At 39.0% G+C, this 25850-nt stretch overlaps 1 protein-coding gene across 2 annotated transcripts in view; it reads right to left on the bottom strand.

Annotated features, from left to right (window-relative positions):
• Window positions 1-836: 836 nt before the first annotated feature.
• The window catches only part of LOC117557112 (soluble guanylate cyclase 88E-like), a 39399-nt gene continuing 14385 nt past the window's right edge, over window positions 837-25850 (bottom strand). For both annotated transcript variants that reach the window (XM_034232798.1, XM_034232797.1), the window contains 10 exons: window positions 25502-25636; window positions 22319-22439; window positions 19701-19830; window positions 19189-19335; window positions 15374-15520; window positions 12154-12310; window positions 8959-9068; window positions 6538-6627; window positions 4826-4944; window positions 837-3222 (listed from right to left, as the gene is read on the bottom strand). In XM_034232798.1, the coding sequence (XP_034088689.1) occupies window positions 2862-3222; window positions 4826-4944; window positions 6538-6627; window positions 8959-9068; window positions 12154-12310; window positions 15374-15520; window positions 19189-19335; window positions 19701-19830; window positions 22319-22439; window positions 25502-25636 (1517 nt within the window). In that variant the 3' untranslated portion in view covers window positions 837-2861. The remainder of the gene's footprint in view (window positions 3223-4825; window positions 4945-6537; window positions 6628-8958; window positions 9069-12153; window positions 12311-15373; window positions 15521-19188; window positions 19336-19700; window positions 19831-22318; window positions 22440-25501; window positions 25637-25850) is intronic.

Raw genomic sequence — 25850 nt, 5'->3', positions numbered from 1 at the left:
GGCTTCTTAACATTTATGAAACTATTAATGTTTCATACCCTTTTAAAGGTAAGAAACTCCGCTAACTGACAATAAGAACAATTGTTAGCTAGAAAAAACACAAGAGTAATACCAAGCCTTTGAATTAGCATTGAGCGAAACAATGCTAACTAATGCTAACGCTTTTTTACACACAACACACGGTAGAAATGCCCTTATTACTATCTTAACTGCACAAACAAGATATACGATTTAAAGCTGAGACTCCACAGATTCCACACATGTAATGTCATCACTGTAAGACCTCGAATTCCTGGAGCTATCAGCCAGAAAAGAGAAAGTAAACAACATCCGGTTCCAAAGATATTACAATAATTACGTCTTACCTTTTTTGATTTGTGATCAAAAGTTGTGTTCAACGGAATAAAAACGCATCTCAAGGTTAATCCAATGTCGTTGTGTCACGTAGAATTGTTTACTGATAATCAATCATCATATTTATGGCAATATACTCGGTATAAAGTATTGCCGTCTTACAGTCTTATAGTATTACCTATAGTGAACATTTCTGAACAAATTTCACCCACTGACGACGAATGGCTGGGTTTCTTGGAAACGCATGAGTCGATACGCCATTCTCTGCATTTGCTGTCGCACTACAGCCATACAAAACACATCTATTCACCATAATAAAGGTCGGCTATTCACCATGCAAATGCTATTGAATGTCCGCCATTGTTTGTGCCCGTCTTCCTCTGCTCTCGTCATCACCCGAAGATTCCCGAAGTATTTCGTTTCATTGAGAGGGCGCAGTAAAATTGAAAATAAAATGAAACTAGGCGCATGAAATTAAAAAAAATGGTTTATTATGCTTATTTTTAATACAAATACACAAGTTAAACCCAAAATTCGCGGATTTCCACTATCCCTTTAAAGCACATGTATGGTCCATTTAGGCACAATTAAAGCACATATATGTAAAACGAATTTACACTAGGCATTTTAAATACGATATGTTATTAACTCTACTTATTGAAATGCAAAAGGCTTATTGTACTTTTTCTCAAGTCAGATGGAGTTCAACATGAAGAATGGGGAAGTGTTTGGAGCCTTGATAGATTATATGTTCCTTTCCAAGACAGCTGTTTTAAGCAGCAACAGGAATAAGAATAGCATACAAGTCTTACAGTTATCTTCACCTTTATCAGACGTTATGAACACATGAATGCATCAATAATCTAACTCTGGATTTTCTGAAATGAGGCAAAACACATATTGACGATTCCTCTTGCTTTTGGTACTCTAAATATATGTTTGATTGATATTTGTTTACTTCCACGACTGGTTCCTTTTTTTGGCCTCATTAAACTCGAATGACATTTTCAGCGCTTGGTAATGCAGGACTTTTACACTGAACAGAGTCAATCTACAATCTGATATTTCTACTTTTACTTTAAGATAAATATATTGTTCCACCACTTGTTAAAATGCAGATTGTCAGTCGCTGGAAAATGTTGAATTTCCACCAACTAACCTCCAATGACAGCGCTTGGTAATGGAGTTTATTGAATGCAAGACTTTTACACTGAACAGAGTAAATCTAAAATGTGATATTTCTACTTTTACTTGAGTTAAATAATTTCTTGTTGAAATGCGATGATAGTCAGTCACTGCAAACTGTTACATTTCATTATTCCCCCGTCTGATTAACCTCCAATGGTATATATTTATCTTCACCCCCTCGTCACATGTTGGGGTTTGTCTTCACGTACTTGAGTTAAATATATTCTTCCACCACCAAGGAGCTTATTGAACTAGATAATGTTGACACTGAACAGAGTAGATCTAAAATGTGGTATTTCTACTTTTACTTTCTTTCTTCCACCACGTGTTAAAATTCAGATTGTCAGTCTCTGCAAAATGTTGAATTTCCACCAACTAACCTCCAATGACAGCGCTTGGTAATGGAGCTTATTGAAAGCAAGATTTTACACTGACAAGAGTAAATCTAAAATCTGATATTTCTACTTTTAATCGAGTTAAATAATCTCCTCCACATCGTGTTGAAATGCAACGATAGTCAGTCACTGCAAGATGTTACATTTCATTATTTCCCCGTCTGATTAACCTCCGATGGTACATTTAGCTTCAGACCCTCGTCACATGTTGGGGTTTGTCTTAAATATATTCTTCCACCACTTGTTAAAATGCAGATTGTTAGTCACTGCAAAATGTTGAATTAAACACCAATGATATTGTCAGCACTTTGTAAAGGAGCTTATTGAACTAGATCATTTTGACACTGAACAGAGTAAATCTAAAATCTGATACTTCTACTTTTAATCGAGTTAAATAATCTCCTGCACATCGTGTTGAAATGCGATGATAGTCAGTCACTGCAAGATGTTACATTTCATTATTTCTCCCCCTTGATTAACCTCCAATCGTACATTTATCTTCACCCCCTGGTCCCATGTTGGGGTTTGTTTTATAATCACATACTTTGGTGGTGCTCCAACACTGGAACTCTCTCCCTATTGACATCTGCAGTCTCTGTAGAAGCCTTTACAAAAACAACCGAAGACACATCTTATTGGCTTTTGTTTCTACTAGAGATGTTGTGATTGTGATGCTGTTCTGTTCTCTTCTTGTTCCTTTCGGGACTCTAGTGGGTCTGTGTTTTGTTTTTATGTTGACCTTAAATATCTGATACTTCTACTTTTAACTACTTCTTTCTTCCACCACTTGTTAAAATGCAGATTGTCAGTCACTGCAACATGTTAAATGTCATCACCCCCCCCCTTGATTAACCTCCAATAGCATATTAATCTTCACCCCCTGGTCTCATGTTGGGTTTTGTTTGATTATCACAAACTCTCCGCTCACAGGAGGCAGCAGGAGGCGCTCCTCATGGGCAGTTTGGCGGTGGGCAGCTTGGCGTACTGCTGCCTGAAGCTGTTCCTCTTGCTGTTGATGAGCGGAGCGGGGGTCTCCTCGGGGGGCAAAGACTCGATCACAGCGATCACCGGGGGCCCCTCCATCTTTGCCCCCTTGTTGTTTTTAGTCTTTTTGTTGGCCTTCTCCTTGTCGTGGGGCTCGTCTGAGATGGCGGCGGGCTCGACCTCTGGCGGGGGGGCGTGCTCCAGAGGGAGGTCGCAGGGGCTCGGCTTGCCCTCCACATGCTCCCGGCTGCCCCCGATGTTCAGGTTGGAGCCCATGCGCTTGGTGTTGGAGCTGATGGAGCTAGTACATTTACACAGTATTAGTTTCTCATCACAAAAACACAAACAAACGTAGTTATCAGTGAACTACTACTTTTGCATTATGCTGCAAGGATGATAGTTAGAAAGATAACCCTTTATTGATCCCTGAAATAGAGCAGCACAGATAGTAAAACAATTAAATAATATAATAAAGTATATGCCTTAGAGTTAGGTAAAGTGATATGAAAGAGTTATGCATATTAAGATATATGTTAATGTCTGTAGGTACATCAACAATCCCTCTGATATGAGATAGGGTTTATCCCTGCCCTATAATCATAGCTGTCTCAACAAATCAAATACAATTGTCATTTGAGAGATGTTATTTCCCAAATGGGCATGTATTATTTCAAAAACAATGAGCAAATTGACAGAAAAATAGTAAATATCTTTGTGAAACATGTCAGAAAAACAACAAGTTTGAGCTTGTGGGATTACAAAACAAAACATCCAAAGACACCATCTTGGACTTTTAGAAACTGAGATTGAAATATTTCAAAAGGCTCTTTTTCCAAATAATACTTGAAGCAAGAAAAACTGCACTGGGAACAAGTTCTACTTTAAGCTGCAGAATAATTTCTTTTTTAATAATAAAAGTCTCAAAGGCTTGACTTCAGGAACTCTTTTTTTATATTGCTGCGTTGCCAGTTTTGTTTCAACACATTTTAATGTTGTGTTGTTCTTCACTGGGGAGAACGAAGGTGTGGGTGCAGTGCCACACAATATTACATTTTACTACTTATTTATATGGAACAATGAGGTGTGTGTGTGTGTGTGTGTGTGTGTGTGTGTGTGTGTGTGTGTGTGTTTGTCCTATCATTACTATACTTGTGGGGACCTAAATCTGTTTACACAGTCACGTGTGTGGACTGGCCTCCCTTATGGGGACAAATTGGAGGTCCCCATGAGGGGAATCATTAATTTTAGGGGTGAAGACTTGGTTAGGTTTGGGTTAGGGTAAGGGTAAGGGTTAGGCATGTGTTGGTTATGGTTAAGGTTAGGGTAAGTCTCCAGGAAATGCATGTAAGTCAATGTAATGTCCCCTGAAGTGATGTATACATGGTATGTGTGTGTGTGTGTGTGTGTTAGATTTCCCAAAGATATTGAAGTGACTGTTATTTTGTATATATTGATTGTTGTGCTTTTATTTATGTCTTAATGTGAGCACAGGTAAAAATGTGTCTGATTGTGTATAGGTGTATACATATTTTTATATATATTTGTATTTTTGGGAATTCGGGAAACGGTATTTCGATCTCTCTGTCTGTACACACAAACTGAAAGATTGACAATACATTGACTTTGAATATCAGCTCTTTGTCTGCGTTTGTTGCCAGTTCACATCATCTTGTGTTCGTGTTGCTTCAGTAACAAAGTGGTTTCTCTGCTATCTGGGTGAACACTTTGATTTTGTTGGTCAGCATGACACCTCCTAACAAACAAATCCCCTAATGCTGCTGTCTGGGTCTGCGGGGGGCAATGATCAGTCTCAGACCCTCTCTACGGGGGGCTTCCTGAGTCCTCGCTGTGCACAAAAGGAGAAGTGCTGCTCTGCTGCACACTGCCTTTCTCCTGTAACTCACCCATTAGAGCTCTTGTCCTCAGATTCCTTCTGCTCGGCGCTGTATCGCAGCTCTGCCGGGGTCTTGAACGATAAATCTCTCTTCCCTTTCAGCCAGTAGGTCTTCATGTAGCCTTTACCCTGGAAGACAGTGAGGTGATCAGAAATACTGTGTACGAATGTTGGTGACAACATGTAGGAACAACCTGCACTTCATAAGACATGCACTCGACCTTGCACCTGGCCTTTCTTTAACTATTCTTCTATTGCTATTAGGGATGCTCCGATCGATCGGTCACCGATCGGCCGATACTCACTCTCTACCGATCGATCGGTGCTCTCTAAACATGCAGATCGCGAGAGCCGATCGCATGACGTAAAATACATGACACTGTTCTCTGTGCGCGGCAAAACAAGCTCGCCAAAATGGCTTCACCGGTCTGGCAGTATTTTAAGGTGTCCGAAAAAGACAGTAAAATAGCGGTATGCAACGTGTGTGAAGCAGAAATCCTGCAGCTCCGCCCGCCGGACCGGTAAGCGGAGCGAAACACACGAGTTAGACCTAACACACACTTAGCTATTTGATCTACATCTGGAACAAGCTACACTAGTTAAACATATATGTATTCTTCACTGTCGGGTCACTCATGTATGGTATTGCAATGAACACATCTTTACATAACTTTATTTTTATTAATCTTAAAGGTCACCTATCATGCTATTTGTAGGCGATAGCATAGGTCTCAGATGTATACAAATATATAAAAAACAGTGTTTGGTTCAAAATACCAAACAGATCACCCATTCTAGCCATGCCTCATATCCCTCTGTTTCACTTCCTGTTTCAAAAGTGCTGATTTTGGGAATAAAGCTTTAAAAAAAAGAAAATAAATTGATTTAAAATAAAAAAGGAGGGGGCTGAGCTCATGCGGGACCCGGCAGCTACTGTCTAAACTAAATACTGCCGTGATGAAACGCCATATCATGGATTATCAAGGATTCTCTCTGAAACAGTATGGAACTCAAAGGCTTTCTCTCTTGCCGGTTATACCACAAGGTGAGTTCCTTTTTACTTCCTGCTTCTTCACACACATGCTCTCCAGTACAGGTTAGCTCTGAGTGTTAGCGATGCTAATGTAAACACCGACCATATTACGTCCAAAACAGTCGGGCAATGTTTCTGATAGCAACGTTTCTGATTGGGCCGTGGGTCCACATTTCAGATATTACGTCATATCGGACGCAAATCTGGATCAGCTCCGTTGTTCCCCGTTTTTAGAGATTTGGGTACGGAGGAAAAGAGAGAGGGTTTTATTTTCTGACGCTGCTTGAGTTCCCTGACACACCGGGGACACATGTTTATGTATAAAAGACATCAGAAAGTAGATGTCCCTTTAAATAGATCCCCCCGGCTGATCACAGCTACAATACTACATGTAAAGTATTAAAGATAATCCAAATCTCAATAAGTGATTTTTTGTAAAGGCACTGCAAAATATATTTTGTACATAAAAGAAATAAGGAAGTAAAGCAATGCATTAGAAAATAGTGCTTTTGATCAAATGGTGCAAGTTAAAAGCAGGAATAGGTAAACTACTAAAACAAACTAAACACTGTGAACTGTGTAATGATATACATAGCTTTAGTTCACTTTGGTGCTATAACTAAATATATATTTATCTATGAGCCATGCACTGACGTTAATAAATAACCCAAAGCCGTGTGTGTACTCACCTTCACAAATATCTTGCCCCTCTCTTCGATGATATAGGGCTCGTGTTCCAGGTGGTCTTTGGTGGTCTGGCTGATGTGAATCTGCATGCCCTGCTCTCACACACACACGCACACGCACACACACACACACACACACACAGCATTGAAACACACACTCCATGTTTAATAAAACCCCTTTAAGATCATCAAAGGGGAGTGAAGACATTAAGCTGCTGGACTCAAATGAGGGTTTTCTTAGTGACGATATTAAGCCTTCACACACTGCCTCCCCCTTTTTAATTAATTTTCTTTTCACCATGTTCCAACAAAACATGACATTAACTCGTATTACTGTAAGTAATGGAAAGCAAATGAAGCCTGCCGCATTAACTCAAAAGCAGCATGGTGTCATTAAACAGGAAATGGTTTTCTGTGCTAATCTTCTTTAATTTGACTCGGGGAAATCACGTTGCAGTCATTTTTACTCTAGAGCAGGGCCACATACTGTACAGAAAGATATACGAAGGGCTGGGCCACGCACTAGCGTCAGTTATAAGTTAGCAAAATCAATCAAATATAGGTAAAGTATGCTTGCGTACGGTGGCCCTGAAGTGCAAGACACTACAGCATTTCACAAAACACAACAGCATTTCAGAAAACACAACAGCATTTCACATTGGACGGAAAGGGTATTCCTTTAGGGAGAACACTTCTTGTTTATGATTGGACAGAGCCAGCCAGAGAAGCACTGCTGTGATTGGTTGTTTTTGCTGCCAGTCAAGAAATGACGCTTCGTGATTGGTCAACACATCAGCCGTTAGCTGTTAGCACACACTCAGAGCTCACAGCTCCTCATATCTGTTCAGAAACTGGACAAAAGTTAAACATATACAAACCACAGACTGTCTATGTCATGGCGAATATAGTCACTCAAATCAAATCAAATCAAGTTTTATTTATATAGCACATTTATAAACGATTTTTGGTCCAGCCAAAGTGCTGTACATAAAATAAAAATAGCCTACAGTAGAGACACTTTACAGCAAATACAACAGCACAGTCGCTGCTTTATTTATGTCTGTATGACGTTGTTGTGAGCGTGGACGGAGCAGCTACAGGTTAGTTTAGCCTGATCGATCCGATTCCGATAAGATTTACATGGGGATACGGCCCGCCCCCTCTCCAGCGTCTTGTTTGAATGACAGGAGTAAACACAGAATTAATGCTTTATTCATTCATGGTTTTTAAGGGGCTTATCTCCATGTAAATACTATGGTAGACCACCCAATATTCGCATCGCTCTAATCGCTCGAGTTTCACCGCGGCTGTCAGCTGTGTTTGCTCCTGTCATTCAAACAAGACGCGCTGGAGAGGGGGCGGGGCGTATCTCCAAGTAAATCCTATGGGAGATACCAACTACAACAAAATGAACATATTTGACCGTGATTTCATTGTAATACACGTTTCAAAGTGATGCCGAAGCAACTACATACTGATAACGGTTAGTAAAAACCATGAATTAATGCTTTGACAAGTCTGCAGACAAGACGGCAGGCGAAAAGCTTTTAAAATGCGTGTTTTCTGAATGGAATCAGTCCATCAGGCTAAACTAACCTGTAGCTGCTCCGTCCACACTCACAACGTCATACAGACATAAATAAAGCAGTGACTGTATTCACCATGACACAGACAGTCTGTGGTTTGTACATGTTTAACTTTTGTCCAGTTTCTGAACAGATATGAGGAGCTGTGAGCTCTGAGTGTGTGCTAACGGCTGATGTGTTGGGACATATTGCGCTGTCGGGCGTTGACCAATCACGAAGCGTCATTTCTTCACTGGCAGCAAAAACAACCAATCAAAGCAGTGCTTCTCTGGCTGGCTCTGTCCAATCATAAACAAGAAGTGTTCTCCCTAAGGAATACCCTTTCCGTCCAATGTGAAATGCTGTGGTGTTTTCTGAAATGCTGTTGTGTTTTGTGAAATGCTGTTGTGTTTTGTGAAATGCTGTGGTGTCTTGCACTTCAGGGCCACCGTACTTGTGAGTGTTGGCAGCTTATCCCTTAAAACAGAAGCTTCAGATCGATTATAATAAGGAGAAATAGGAAGGGTGTAGCCTATGTAAATAAGTCATTGGGCTTTTTTCTTATCAACTAAGATATGTTAGAAAATGAACTTGAATTGACTGAATTTATTTGAAAAGTGGTCTTTTAACACATGAATACTACTGTGTGATATATTTGTATATTTAAGAATACAATATAAGACAAGCACAAGTTTCATTTGAGGGCCATACTGCATTATATTTTTTTTATTTGCTGAGGGTCAATTCAAAATGCACCGCGGGCCGCATTTGGCCCCCCCGGCCGTAGTTTGGACACCCCTGCTCTATAGCCTTTGGGGTTATTTAGCACATGTTATCGTTATTATGTCAGTATAGTCACCACTCCGTTGCTCTCCATCCTGGAGGCGGTGTTCACTGTGTCTCCGAACAGACAGTACCTGGGCATCTTCAGCCCCACCACACCTGCCACCACCATCCCCGAGTGAACACCTGAGAGAACGGAGGAAAACAGTTTATAGGAGCAAATCTCGCTGGTTTAAAGGTCACCTATTATGCAAAATCCACTTTTTCATGTCTCTTCTACATCAACATGTGTAAAGAGATTCTGAAAGTTTCAGGAAAAAAGATTGAGCGGGATAATGTGCAGCGACTTACATAGTAAATACGGATTAAGTTAATTGAACCCCATCTTTACCACCTAACATTAGAGTTATGTATACAATCATTATCATCCAGTAATATCATTTGTACTATACTGAAATGCACTATTAGCTTTTGTACTTTAAGTTAATTTTAAAGCAAATATGTTTGTACTTGTATTGCTATGGGTATTTCAAGAGTATATTATATTTTATTAGTATATTAATATTTTCAATTTTTCCAATGTTATACTTCCAAATCCAAGGTACAAATTATAAAATGTTGTACCTTTTCCTGCACTACATGTATCTGACATTAGTAACTAAATACAGATTAAATAAATATAACCCCATCTTTACCACCGGCAACATTAGAGTTATGTATTTACACCAATAATTATTATACAGTTATATCCTTTGTACTATTCTGAAATGCACTATTAGCTTTTGTCCTTTGGGTTTATTACTAAGCCAAGTTTTCCTCAAGAATCATTTTGAATGCTTCTACTTCTAAGCGTATTTTCCACTGTATCATCAGTACTTTAACTTGATGCTTCTTCAAACCAATTATTATCTTAATGTTATGTGCAAGAATGAAACAGAATGGACATAAAACCAGATCATAACCATCAAGAACAGCCAAGAAACAGAATTTATAACAAGGCGATGAATTAGTAATATACTCTCATGTTGAACATTACCATTCTGCTACAGCCTCAAAAATCGTTTTTTACCAATTGACACCACTAATTGTAACTAACTGTACCAAACATCTGTAAAGACTGTAAAGAACATCCAGAAACATTCATCTCTTTGCATCTTGCAAATTATTTATCTATATATCATATATATTGTATAGAGACTCTTCTTACACAATTTCAATTTTATTTGTATTACTTGCACATCTCAAAACATTCTCTTGCACTATTTTATCTGCTTGTATTTGTTTTATGTCCTATATATTCATGTTGCATTGTGGGTGGAGCCGGTGACTTTAGTTTTTCATTGCCATATCTACACTGTAGCTAAAGTCAGGGTTCATACACTTTTTCACCAATGATTTTCAATGACTTCTCCATGACTTCTCCAGGACCTTTACCTAATTTTCCATGACCAAAAAAATTACTCTTTCTCAGCGGTACCACTGGAAATGGTTTATTTGAACATGGAACAGGAAAATAAGTTCTGCATATGAAACATGTCGTGCCTATCTAAAACAAATCAAATAGGCTTACTAGCTTCTACACGCTAAAGCAACTAAAATCTCACACCAGCAAAATACCTCGACAGTTAAATGCCATTTTACGTTTCATTACTATACGATACAGTATTTATTATCATTATAGTATTACTATTTCGGCGATTAGATAAAATATAAATTATATTTGATGCAACTTTAGTTCCATGACTTTTCCAAAATGTGGGAACAATATTGTTTTCCATAACTTTCCCAGGGCCTGGAAATAGCATTTTGAATTTCCATGACTTTTCCAGGTTTTGAATGACCGTAGGAACCCTGTAATGACAATAAAAGCCTTGACAATCTGAATCAAAAGTCTGCACTGAATTGGGGAAGAGGGCGTTTAGCTACGCTTCACAACGAGCTGAAACTCAGAGGTCTGGTCTCTTTAAAACAGACTCAAAGCGACTATGACTTTGAAGCAGGCCGCTGTGGCTGTAAATGCTTTGGCTGATACTTGTTGTATGATTGTGTTGAGATTGGGTGTTTTAAATTGTCTCTAACTGTTCTGCTACCCATCTTGGGCCAGGACTCTCTTAAAAAACAGATTTGTTTCATCTCAATGAGACCCTATCCTGTTAAAGGTTGAATAAAATAAAACAAACAATAATATGATCCATATTGAGGGAAATGTCTCTCGTCTTTCTGCCAACATGTCCGTGTTTAGTGTTAACTGCAGTACAGCGACCCCTTGTGACGGTAAGGAGACACTGTCTTTGTCTAACTTTGTACGTTACCTTGGTCTTCTATTTCAAACTAAAGCTTTCTATTGTGCTCCAAGATCTCAAGATGTCTCTTCAAGGTGATTCAGAGGATTAAAAAGCCCAACCTTAACATGTCTAAAGTCTAAGGATCAAAACACTCTGTGATCGAGGTCTGACCCTGAGCTCTCTCTGACCTCCCAATTGAAAATAAATCCGTCTCTTTGCCTGTCTTTAAATCTAATTTAAAGACCTACTTGTTCTCCCGTGCTTTTGCAGACCACGTTTGAGACGTATCAATGTGTGTTTTCTAAATTGGGGTTTTCCATTTTGTTGTGTTTTCAAATGTTTTTACATCGTGTATGAGGGTTTTCAGTCTGTGGCTATAAGTATGGTTTTATTGTCTCGTGCGTTTACATTAGTTTATTTTTGTCCCATCGGTTTTGTCTAAATGTATTTATGGTGTTTTGTTATATATTTATTGATGTACAGCTTGACCTGTGTTGGGAAAATCCTAAATGTCCTCTTCCAATCTGAGAGTAACATGATAACAAAGGTATCCCAACTGTAGCTGTGAACATGACAGGATGTGTGATTACCTAGAAGAGCATCAGGACTGTTTGAGGCATATGATAGCTATGTGATTAACATGATGATTCAGCCTCTATGGAGAGAGACATCAAGCATGCTCATTTCTGACGTGGAGCTAATCTGAAGTAAACATGGAATACTGCTTTCTATTCCTCCATCTTGTGACTGTGTAACTCCCTCTCTTGGATATCAGCATGTGAAGGACACTGTTCAGGAACTAGTTGATGCTCTGTATGTGATGACTACTTCCATTCTGGAGAGGATCACAGATACATGGATCCTGAGGCTGAAGCTCAAGCCGGGGACCAGTGACAAGCACTTTGGTCAACTCTGTTGTTTTTAAATGTGCTATATAAATGAAGTTGGATTGAATTGGAAGTGATCTGACTGAAGCTGCTGCTCACCGACTCTGATCTGGATGTTGTCCCCGGTGGACGGGTCCTTCAGGTGGTCGATGGAGCTCAGCATGTCCAGCGCCATGTCGCAGATATGGTGCGCGTGAAAGGTGGTTTTATTGGGAACCCCGGCCACCACCATGTAGGCGTCGCGGATCGTCTCCACCTGCACAGAAAGTCAACTTTATTGTCAACCTTTCAGTTTGTGTGTACAGAGAGATCGAAATACCGTTTCCCACAATCTCGAATACAAAAAAATACAAATATATATACAAATAAGTATATACATATACAATCAACACACACATGTATACATATGCACACATTAAGAAATAATCAATATATAGAAAATAGCAGTCACTTCAATATCTTTGATGAATGTGTGTGTCGAAAGGAGGGAGACGGTAACTACAGACAGACTAACACACTTCTCTCATTGATTACATTTGTCAGGAATCAGGATCTGACTATTTATTTATCCCGGAGGGAAATTGTGTTTCGTGACAGTTGCACAATGTCAGAATAAAATGAAGTCAAAGATTGAATATGCATAATAAAATAAATATAATAAAGTTAAGGTAAAATGTCCAATACAAAAATAAATCATATAAATATTGATATAAACATAGAAGTTAAAGTCAAAATAATCACATTTAAGTATATATATATATATTCCAGCGACGTGCAGTCAGGGGAGGCAGAGCCTCACCTGTCATACTCCAATGTAACGGGAAAACAACTAAAGAAAAACTAAATAGTAATAATAATAAAATGTCTCCACTGATCTGTGTTGTAAATGTGATTTATGTTTGATTCCAATCGCTTTTTATAGTCAAAATCAGCAAATTTGCCGAGCTCCGCTACAACTACGGGTAGCGATGAGGAGTGAGGCAGGGACGAGCTCTGCCTCTCGTAAGTCCGCAGTAACTGGCTGGAGCGCGGTCACTAATTTAACGCGGGCATTTATTTTGTGAGCGCGCTCAAGCCAGTTACTGTGGGGTGAGGTGAGGCACAGATGAGCTCTGCCTCACCTCAGAATGCGTCACCCCACAGAAACTGTCTGGAAAGCGGGCCCTAAGCGCATGCCTGCACCATCTCACTGTATGTCACCAATGTAATGTTTGTAGATCCCTTTATTACATTTATCCTCGCCATCCATAGTCTCTAAATAACTTATTTCACGTATATATGATATTTAGGCCCGCTGGTCTCATCCTACAACGGCAATGAAAAAAGCACCAGGGGAGGCAGCCATAACCTCTGCCGCACTGAAGGGGGCGCAAGTGAGCCCACAGGTCCTTGTTGCTACTGTTATTCTACGCAGAGACGGTATAGACGCGAACAACAAACTAGACTTTTGAAACTACAGGAAGATAAGGAGGACTTTTACAAAAAAGTAAGAGATTGTTGTCCAGAAGGATAGCATGGACTTCATCTTCAAGTCAAGGTAAGACCACAATTGTAATGAACATGGGATCTTACTAAGAAAGAACAATCCAATATTTAGATTGTGGGTATCCTTTTGTTGAACGGTCTGTTTAAAATGAATCGAAGCATCAGACTAAAAAAGCTTTTGAAAATAACCAAATATTTCGATTAAGGTCAAAATATAATATTTGTAAATCTGACTCTGAAAGAGTCAGTGCCTCACCAGCCATGAACCTCACCAGCCATGAACCTCACCGCACGTCACTGATATATTCTGATTCAATTATATACGTAGAAGGAAAATGTAAAAAAAAAAGTATGAGCTTTCATTTTACATTCAGGAAATAGAGAAATATTAGGCAACAAAAACTGATCATAAACATTTGTCAAAAGTACATCTCAAAATAAACGAGAGTTGAAAGTAAAGTGTAAATATGCACATCAGGCAAGAGCTGCAAAATTAGAACATTTTTCAATGTGACAGGAAAATAGCTGCCAACTATTTTTGATTGTCGAATAATTGCTTAAATAATTTCCCCTGCAAAAATGTCAGAAAAGGCTGTTTTCAGGCTTTTAATAATATAGTTTTTCTCAGTTATATCGAATTGGACTTAAAAAAAAATACAAAGAATCCCCCTTGGACATTTTTTAAGATCAAACAATTCATCTTGAAAATATTTGGCAGATGAATCGATAATGAAAAGGATCTTGAGTTTCAGTCCATCAGGCTGTTTTTCACGGACCTTATAGACGTGCTTCTCGCTGAGCGTTTTTCATGCTTTAATAATATGCAGATTTCCTCAGTTACTCTGTTTAATGTCGAAAAGGACTCACGAAACATCTAAAGAATTCCCCTTGGACTTTGGGTTGGACTTTTTGCCAATCATTTCTGACATTGTTAAAGATCAAAACTGTGGGGGAAACTTCTGAAGCAATTGGAGAGTCAGGACTCAGAGAGAAACACGATGGAGAGCTGGAGCTTTGATGGCAAACACTGACGGTTTATTTGGAGCTTCGGCCGGAGAACATGTCACGGGCCACGAGTTGACCACACGGTTGAGATGCCACAATCAATTCTGAAGAGCCCTCCTGTAGCTCCAGGTTGAACTAGTTCAGAGTGTAATAATCAACATTCTTCATTAGACTAAACAGCTGAGGACATAGGGTCATCTACACCCCGAGAAGGATGTGTTGCAGGTGTCCCACAACAATAACTATCCGAGAGTTGCCCGGTCATAAACTGGTAACAACAACAAAATGCTTGGGCAGCCCCTCCTTAAAGGTGGGGTAGGTACGTTTGAGAAACCGGCTCGAGATCGCTAGAATTTGAAAATACACAACCGGAGAAAATGTGCCACTTCCTTACAGAGCCCCTCCTCCAACACACACGAACGCGCACATGACCAATGAGGGCACGAGATAAGTTTGTGCCCCGATGGAAGGCTGACAGGCAGGTAGGCCATCCAGTTACTTTAGCCGGGCCGGCTCAGATGATTGGTCGTGCTTTTTACAGTACTACGGCTTCCACAGATGACTTTTTTTTAATGGATTTTCTGTCAAAGTACTTCAGATATTCATTGCTATCGGGATGTTAAGAGCATTCCATGGAATGTAACAAAAAGTGTATCTCGAGCCGGTTTCTCAAACGTACCTACCCCACCTTTAAGGGAGATAGCGGCTGCCCAAGCCTGCATGTATACAGAATTATTCCCTGACAAAAACAATAATCTAGAAAATATTTAATTTCGATAATGAAAAGGATCTCGAGTTGCAGTCCTGCATCAGGCGGTTTCCCACTGACCTTATAGACGTTGTGCTTCTCGCTGAGCGTGTCGAACACGATGTAGATCTCGTTCAGCATGTCCACCACCTGCATGGGAGTGATGTGGATGCAGATCTCGTTGAACTTCACCACGTCGCTGAACAGGATGGTCACATCGGGGAAGACCTTGGATAAAAAACAAATAATATATGTTATGATTATGATGATTTGCCTGTTTTTAAATCTCGTTTAAAGACCTACTTGTTCTCCCGTGCCTTTGCAGACCACGTTTGAGACGTATCAGTCTGTGTTTTCTAAATTGTTGTGTTCTAAAATGTTTTTACATCGTGTATGAGGGTTTTCAGTCTGAAGGCTATAGGTATGGTTTTTATTGTCTCGTGCTTTTACATTAGTTTATTTTTGTCCTATCGGTTCTGTCTAAATGTTTTTCTGCTGCTTTTTTAAATATGTATTGATGTTTGGTCTTGAATGTCAATAACATTGACCTTTACCTTCATGTCCGCCTTCAGACATCTTTGGACCCTGTTGGCAAAAAAACCCTTCTCACTTCTCCTCACTCCTTTTGCACAGCTGCTGCGAGTGAAGTTAATTTGTTGGTGTAAAATGTTGCTTGTGTAAAAATGGCAGTTCCATTTCCTGTGGAGGTCACTGCTAATCTAAAAGCAATGTTGCATGGCTGACCTCTGACATCCGTGTGCATTGGATTGACAGAAAAATACGAACTTGAAATGCTAGACTCGTGCTTCCTTTCAGTAAAGGATGTGTTAGGATCAGAGGTGGGAAGTAGTGGAGTACAAATACTTCATTACTGTACTTAAGTTCTGGTATCAGTACTTTACTCCACTACTTATTTTCTGACGACTTTTTACTTTTATTTCTTACATGTTGAACTCAAATACCTGTACTTTCTACTTCTTACATGTTGAACTCAAATACCTGTACTTTCTACTTCTTACATGTTGAACTCAAATACCTGTACTTTCTACTTCTCACATGTTGAACACAAATACCTGTACTTTCTACTTCTTACATATTGAACACAAATACCTGTACTTTCTACTTCTTACATGTTGAACCTAAATACCTGAACTTTCTACTTCTTACATGTTGAACTCAAATACCTGTACTTTCTACTTCTTACATGTTGAACACAAATACCTGTACTTTCTACTTCTTACATGTTGAACCCAAATACTTGTACTTTCTACTTCTTACATGTTGAACACAAATACCTGTACTTTCTACTTCTTACATGTTGAACTCAAATACCTGTACTTTCTACTTCTTACATGTTGAACACAAATACCTGTACTTTCTACTTCTTACATGTTGAACACAAATACCTGTACTTTCTACTTCTTACATGTTGAACACAAATACCTGTACTTTCTACTTCTTACATGTTGAACACAAATACCTGTACTTTCTACTTCTTACATATTGAACCCAAATACCTGTACTTTCTACTTCTCTCATTTTCCAAACAGCTGGTTCCTTTAGTCTGAATGTGTGTTTGATGCGTGATCATTATTCTTTAGAGTCATTGCGTGCCTATTGATTTGAACACGATCCGTGTATCCATCATTTCCTGGTCTTCTCTAAAGAAGAGGGACCAATGAAAACGTTGTCATGTTGCCGTTGTTCAGCATGGAAACATTCATTAGCTAACAATGACATTATTGTTCTATTAATGTAAAGGTACACAGGTACTCTTTAAAACAGATGGTAGTTATGGGTACTTTTTACATTTCAAAGCCCTTTTACTTGAGTAAAGGAGTTTAGTCAGTACTTCTACTTTTACCAGAGTATTTTTAAACACGATTATCTGTACTTCTACTTGAGTAAAGCCCGCGTCACACTGTCCCGAAATGGACACCAGATGGACACACGATAAAGGAAATGTTCAAATTCGGCATCTTAAGCCATCGTATGACCGCCGGTGGAGTTTCTCAGGCTCCGGCAGCAACTTCGTGAGCGGTGGCAAAATCTTTGGCATGCCAACAAATTGCCGAAATACCTTGCGAAGGTTAATTTTAGTGTTGAATTTGTGTGTCAATTTTGCCCTTCGTAAGGCTATCGTGAGGGCAAAAATCATGTCATCTTCGTCTTTACTTCGTGTGATCATCGGTGCCATCGGGCATTTATCGCCTCACGAAGACAATACGAAGGAATCAAGAAGCTGCCCGATTGTCTTAGGAAGATCACACAACTACGTGAAGCCCTCGCAATGCCGTCGTGTAGCCATCGTATTATAGTACAACTTGTGTTCTGTGAAACTGAAAAGGATATTACATTACATTACATTGCATTTAGCTGACGCTTTTATCCAAAGCGACTTACAATAAGTGCGTTCGACCAACAAAATACAACCTTGAAGAAAACAGAATCATATAAGTACATCAGGTTTCATAGAGCCAAACATTTCAAGTGCTACTCAACTGGCTTTAGATAAGCCAGTCCTTTATTAGTATAAAAGTGCTTCGTTAATAGTTCTATCGCTCGAAGTGGAGTCGAAAGAGATGAGTTTTCAGTTTGCGCCGGAAGATGTGCAAGCTATCTGCCGTCCTGATGTCAATGGGGAGCTCATTCCACCATCCTGGAGCCAGGACAGCAAACCCACGTGTTTTTGCTGATGGGAACTTGGGTCCCCCTCGCAGCGATTACATTGTTTGTTACTTTCTTTGCAGTTGTATGTCTTAAATGTAATTTAGGTTAACTTCCTGTTTTATTTAGATGCTTTTATTTTGAAGGCGAGTGTACGCTGTTGACAGGAAGTTGTTGTTGCTATGGAAACAACATGACGGAGTGTGTGGTTCGGGTGTATTAGCTTATTCGTTATTCTCGCGTCCAGGAGAGAAGCTTTAAAAGTAAGAGACAATGGAGTCTCTGAGAAAGGTTCAAATGGGTACTTTAATTAAAATGGCGCGGTAATGTTACAAGCAGAGAAATTGTTCAGAGAGAGGAGAGGAGCCGTCCAGAAAGAGGCTCCGTCACCTGACTATATATCTCATTTGGCTCCTCCTCTTCAATGGCGGCTGTGGCGTAATCTTCCGCCCTCCTTTCACCAATGTCCGATATCGCACATAACAGAGGATTTTAGGTGGTGTATTGTTAATTCAATACATAACTAAACACGCCTTTTCTTCTCCTTATCTCTTTCATGACTTTTCATTTAATACATTTTTAACGCTGTAATTCAATACTTTAAAAACACTGGAAATACTTTACGAGTTATAATTTACGGTAGTCCCGGATGTTGTCATATGCTACCCACGTCTGTAAACAAAACGTATTAAAATAACCTATACCTTCATTTAATATTAATAATATCTCGACGTCTATAGATGTAGTTTTAAAATAAGTAGGTTTCGGTGTGCAACACTCTGTGTCATTTGGCTTCTAAATTCACCTCTATAGGAAAAGGAATATTAGCCACATGCTAAATGCTAACCGGAGATGAATGATTTTCAGAATTAAAGCTTGACATCAGAGATTGTGCGCGAGAACTTCTGGTTTTTCAGTATAACACAGCATTTAAATTGATGTTTAAACTAAATTATGCCATAAAACATTGATTTTAATTTCTAACAGGTGCCATCGTGTGGCCTTCTGTAGGCATCGTACTTGCTTCGGCTGTTGCTTGGCCGTTGACCAAGTTCGGGGCCATCTTCGTGCGAAATTCACAATTCCATATTCGTTGGTCCATCTGGTGTCAATTTCGGGACAGTGTTTACTTTTGCCATCTCAGGTTAGGATCACTGCGAGACGTCTATGGCCTCAGTTTGGCAGTTATACTGTGCTCACTCGCAGTGTTTTTGAGTATTATTGTGTACCTGGCACGTCTCCAGCGCAGTGATCCCCTTCCTGAGGCGGTCGGCCACAGCTTTAGGGATCATGGCGTACAGCAAAGAATCTCCTCTCTTCTTCTCCTCGTCCAGCGTCTTGATGACTTCCATCAGCTGAGCGTATTTCTGTTGCTCCTAGAGGATGGGGAAATTGGACAAAAGAGTCTACAGTTACAGTCTCACCTCTTCTTAAAGCTCAAAAATCCCTCTCTGCCTTCTCTAATCCTCTTAATCCACATCTCTCCTGCTGAGGTGCATGTAATGGGTGAAAACGATACTGGAGCAGAGCTTTCACCTGGCCGGGCGCTTTAATGCAGAAAACTGGCACTTCTTACATGTTGTGCACTCAGCGTATCATATCATTCAGCTTCTACTTGGAACCATATTTCAGTACAATTTATAAAGCCCTGTGAACCACCTCAAACTGCTCTGGGATTTGGTACAAAGTGTGCTTTGTCTGCAATGCTCCATCCCTGCAGAAAAGGGATTTTTTTCCTCACCTGATCCAGGGCCAGCTGTAGCTCGGCCGATTGTTGCGTCCCGGCCAGAATCAGCTCTCTGCTGGAGTCATGCAGGTTCAGATCGTTCACGTACACTCCCATCTTTATCATGTCCTCCACTGTCTCTATGCTGCAGAAGTAAGGAGAGCAAACAAGAATACATGTATTAGGGGTGGTGGAAATAATCGATACAGCATAGTATCGCGATACTTTGCGTGCCGATATTGTATCGATGCACGGACGCCAATTATCGATATTTTATAATCTGTAGCATATCCCTCAGAAAGATGGTCGACTGATGATTTCTAATTTATTGAAAACTCCAAAAACCAACGTAAGAGCTACACAAAGACACAAGACAACAAATACATCTACATCCATATGAGCATTCAACACAGTCTCACGGCATTTCATGTTATAGTCACGAAATTAATCTATTGATTCGTGTTCACCAACACGACTTTTTAAAAACAATGTAAATAATAAAACAGATCAAATAAAATACAGATTTCAGTATTCTGACACAGAACGATTTTAGAAGCAATGTATTTCTATTGGTAGTATGTTTCGTGCCTGCACCAAATAATAACAAATTAGAAGGAAAAAAAGATGACAAAAAATACAGATGTCAGTATTCTGAGGCTCTGAGCCATTTATTTTCCTCGCGGACGGCAAAAAAACTCCGACATTAGACAATTTAAAATAAAAGGGATAGGGTTAGGCTTAGGGTAAGATATTGAGTAAGAAAATGTTTTTATGAAACACACAGCTTCCGGTATTCCAAGACCCGACCGGACAAAAAGACGTGGTGCAAACATACTACCAATAGAAATACATTGCTTTTAAAATCGTTCTGTGTGACACGAAAAATGTTTGACTATAACACGAAATGCCGTGGGACTGGGTTGGAGCATAACTTTAGAATACCATTCAACAAGTGAACTTCAAATAATTAGCAAAGTTGTAATACAGTATATAAACGAATTAAGACACAAACCACATTTTTACATTACAGTTAACACTAACCTTGTGCCTCTTCGGGGGTACTAATACTTAAATGTTCTTTATCTTTTGATATCGCTGTATTTAAATGTTGATATCTCCGTTATTTTTCTCCGTCAAGTTTTTGCTTTGGGAACAGTAACTTCCTGCTAATAGCGCAAAGTCGCCTTCAAAATAAACGCATGTCTATAAAACAGGAAGTTACGTTAAGATATGTATACAATTGCAATGAAAGTAACAAAAACAATGCCATCTCCTTTTAATGTTCTAATAACACAAATGGTGTTATTTACATAAACTATTCATATTGCAAATACAGTTTTTTAGGAAGGGAAGACAGACATGGATATGACGCATGTGATTTGCAGTATCGCAATATATCGTTTCGCAATACTCAGCATATCGTAGAATTGCAATCGTATCGTGGCTTAAGTATCGTGATAGTATCATATCGTGGGGAGCCTGGTGATTCCCACCCCTAACATTTATAATAAAAAGGAAAGAAAAGCATAATACGCATAATCGAAATTGGTGTCAATAATTTGCGTTCATTTCTTTCAACATGTTAAGGTTTCCAGATTAATCGTGAGCGTTAAGGTGTTGACATGGACAGCCTTAGACTTGGCTCAAGTATTCTGTGTCTTTGTACAACATTATAATCTTTTAACTTCCTGAGTGTTAAGGTATCTGAATCACGACAAGAGCTTGTATAGAGTGGCGGAGAAATGAATCCTAAATCACAGAAAAGACTCAGCTTTTTACCACCTCTGGTTCCCTCGTCTCGAAGTCGATGTTTTTTTTAACATGTTGTTGGGTGAGAAGCCAGAAATAAGGTCTGTAGTTATCACAAGCTTACGCAATCTTCAAGTTTTTTTCTACAACATAAAATAGGTCAGTGTATACCCCACTGGTAAATGTCAGAAGCTTCTATGCATCTTAAAAACCGTGGTTACTAACAAGTGTCTAAATAAGCTACTAAATGCCATCAGGCCGAACATTAGCTTCCTTTAGCTTAGCGGTGATGATGCACAACCATGCTACCGTAATGCAATTGGTTTATAGTCTAACGTTAGCTTTTTATTTCTGCCTATTGAGTTAATACCTAGAACATCCCAGTGGTGGTAATATGTTGAGATGATCCTTCTGAACAAAACTTGTTAAGTAACATAAACGTGTGTTTGCCACAAAGTGTATTTACTGCAGTAATCCAATGGGTCAATTTTTAAAATTTATTTAATTTATTTTATTTTATTTATTTTATTTATTTTATTTATTTTATTTATTTTATTTATTTATTTATTATTTATTTATTATTTATTTATTTATTATTTTATTTATTTTATTTATTTTATTTATTTTATTTATTTTATTTATTTATTATTTATTTTATTTATTTTATTTATTTTATTTATTTTATTTATTTTATTTATTTTATTTATTTTATCCATTTATTTATTATCCGTTTTTTATCCATTTATCCAATCCATTTTAATTTTGTTGAGCGACCTCTTGCTTTGCTGACTTCCAGGTCTGCCTACCAAAATACGTCATCACTGCACTGCTCTATTCTGTGTCAGAAACATTAAACATAGTCAGTGTGTAGGTGGTGGTCTTACATGGGGGTCCCCAGGAAGATGAGGGAGTCCCAAGGGGGGACGTACTTCATCTGGCCCTTCAGGTGGAGAGGTTTCTTCGGAGGCTCCCGCGTGTCCTCAAAGATCGTCTCGCTGCGCTTTCCTGAGAGGAATCAGGAGGGAAAAGTCAACAGGACTGTGGTGTGTACACACATCCTTTACTCAAGTAGAAGTACAGATACTCGTGTTTAAAAGTACTCTGGTAAAAGTAGAAGTACTGACTAAACTTCTTTACTCAAGTCAAAGTAAAGAGGCTTTGAAATGTACTTCAGTAAAAATAGAACAATAATGTCATTGTTAGCTAATGAATGTTTCCATGCTGAACAACGGCAACATGACAACGTTTCCATTGGTCCCTCTTCTTTAGAGAAGACCAGGAAATGATGGATACACGGATCGTGTTCAAATCAATAGGCACGCAATGACTCTAAAGAATAATGATCACGCATCAAACACACATTCAGACTAAAGGAACCAGCTGTTTGGAAAATGAGAGAAGTAGAAAGTACAGGTATTTGAGTTCAACATGTAAGAAGTAGAAAGTACAGGTATTTGGGTTCAACATGTAAGAAGTAGAAAGTACAGGTATTTGGGTTTAACATGTAAGAAGTAGAAAGTACAGGTATTTGTGTTCAACATGTAAGAAGTAGAAAGTACAGGTATTTGTGTTCAACATGTAAGAAGTAGAAAGTACAGGTATTTGTGTTCAACATGTAAGAAGTAGAAAGTACAGGTATTTGTGTTCAACATGTGAGAAGTAGAAAGTACAGGTATTTGAGTTCAACATGTGAGAAGTAGAAAGTACAGGTATTTGAGTTCAACATGTAAGAAGTAGAAAGTACAGGTATTTGAGTTCAACATGTAAGAAGTAGAAAGTACAGGTATTTGAGTTCAACATGTAAGAAGTAGAAAGTACAGGTATTTGGGTCCAACATGTAAGAAGTAGAAAGTACAGGTATTTGAGTTCAACATGTAAGAAGTAGAAAGTACAGGTATTTGAGTTCAACATGTAAGAAGTAGAAAGTACAGGTATTTGTGTTCAACATGTGAGAAGTAGAAAGTACAGGTATTTGGGTTCAACATGTAAGAAGTAGAAAGTACAGGTATTTGGGTTCAACATGTAAGAAGTAGAAAGTACAGGTATTTGAGTTCAACATGTAAGAAGTAGAAAGTACAGGTATTTGAGTTCAAAATGTAAGAATTCAAAGTAAAAAGTCGTCAGAAAAATTAGTAGTGGAGTAAAGTACTGATACCAGAAACATGTACTACAGTAATAGTAACGAAGTATTTGTACTCCACTACTTCCCACCTCTGATGGTTTACCAGTAGGACATGAAACTGGGTTTGAACTCCAACCCAAATAACTCTGTAGGGCAGAGCAAAGAGTTGTGGATAGAAGTCAAACAAATCAGGGCCTATGTGTTTTCACAACCACTTTTTCTTGTCATCGATTAAAAAAAAACTTCCACATGATAAGGAAAGGAGATGTCCAAATGTTAAAGGAAGATCTGGAGGATAAATGTTCAGGGTTTAGGAAAACAAGTGTGTTGCACTTACACCCGGCCATTTAATTACGACATGACGATAGTTGTTCCTTTCATTTTGTAAAGGATAGTGAAGTGTATCCTATGCTTAAGGAGATTATAAAGGAAGCATTGAAGTTCCTTTTCTACCAACTAGAGAATTTGAGGAACTCCTAAACACTATTACATGACCTAGATCAGTGTTTTTCAAAGTGGGGGCCCTGACCCCCCGGGGGGCCGCCAGGGGGGTCACGCAAAGTTTGAGGGAAAGGGGAATCTTTTTTTTTTATAGATGTTATTAATAACTGCATATCTATCAATCTATGTGTCCTCCTTTGATGCCAATCTTTTAATATTTTTTATTGATTAATATTTTATTGTTTTTAAATCTCACGACCGGCCTTCAGGCCAATCAGAATCGAGCTGCCGCTACTGAGAGTGAAACTGAGTATCTGCTCAGCTTCTGGAGCAAGTGAGAGCTAGTGAATATTTCGCTCTGCAGCTGGATGAGAGCACGGATGTAGCAAATATTGATGTTTATATATCCATCCATCCATCCATCTTCTCCCGCTTATCCGTGGTCGGGTCGCGGGGGTAGCAGTTCCAGCAGAGAGCCCCAAACTTTCTTTTCCCTGGCCACATCAACCAGCTCTGACTGGGGGATCCCAAGGCGCTCCCAGGCCAGCGAAGAGATATAATCCCTCCACCTGGTCCTAGGTCTACCCCTTGGTCTCCTCCCAGCTGGACGTGCCTGGAACACCTCCCTAGGGAGGCGCCCAGGTGGCATCCTAACTAGGTGCCCGAACCACCTCAACTGGCTCCTTTCGACGCGAAGGAGGAGCGGCTCAACTCCGAGTCCCTCCCGGATGACTGAACTTCTCACCTTATCCCTAAGGGAGACACCAGCCACCCTGCGGAGAAAACCCATCTCGGCCGCTTGTATCCGTGTATGTTTATATATATGAATATAAATATGTTTATTGTTAATATTACTGTTGAATATTATATATAATATTATTAAGGCATAAGTAGCTTTAAAAAAGGCTAAAAATATATGATAATTGTTCATATTACTGTTCAAAATTATATAATATTATAAAGACCGAAATCACTTTAAAAATGCTTTAAAAATATGTTTACTGTTGATATTACTGTTTAATATTGTGTTAAGAATGTTTAACAGAAGACACAATCAATGTAATGAATGACAAACAAAAGATACATACAAACATTTTTTAGAAGAATAACTGATTATTAATTATTAATACAAATATATATTAAGAAAATGTATTAAGCTGTATGATTAATTTGTCATATTCTCCATCATAATGTACCCATCATTTAAAAAAACAAATTGCACCAAGGGGGTCCCTGCCAGAGGATAATGCTATATGGGGTCCATGGCATGGCTAAGTTTGGGAACCCCTGACCTAGATGACAAACGTCCACCAAACACAGATTAAAACTAAAGTAACCAGCCTGTTTTGAAAATGTAAGAAGTAAAAGTAAAAAATAAGTAGTGGAGTAAAGTACTGATACCAGAAAAATGTACTTAAGTACAGTAACGAAGTATTTGTACTCCACTACTTCCCACCTCTGCAAATGAAAAAAACTAGCTTGTTAGAAGTGAAGCGGCTCTGACCGGTGACAGTTTGGAAAGCCAGAAGTTCAATGTCCTCTCCTCCAGAGTTAGCTGAGCTGTTGTACTGCGTGACGGTGCCGCTGTACTCCTGGTCCGAACCCTTCATCTCCTCCATGTCCTTAGACCTCCCTTCATCTGAGGAAGAGGAGCAGAAGACAGGAGTGAATGAACCAGGTTTTAAGTTAAAGGTCCCCTATCATACTGTTTTTCATCAATATATCACAGGTTTCAGATATACACAGAACATGTCTCTGATTGGCTGAAACACCAAACAGATCATTGCAGCATTACCCATAATCCCCTCTGTTTCAGCCCTGTTTCCAAAGTGCTGATTCGCTGTCTGTTACTT

Source organism: Gymnodraco acuticeps, unplaced genomic scaffold (assembly GCF_902827175.1).
Source record: "Gymnodraco acuticeps unplaced genomic scaffold, fGymAcu1.1, whole genome shotgun sequence".
Lineage (NCBI taxonomy): Eukaryota > Metazoa > Chordata > Actinopteri > Perciformes > Bathydraconidae > Gymnodraco > Gymnodraco acuticeps.
Note: the sequence above shows the minus strand (reverse complement) of the source record. Positions and strands in the feature narration are given on the sequence as shown.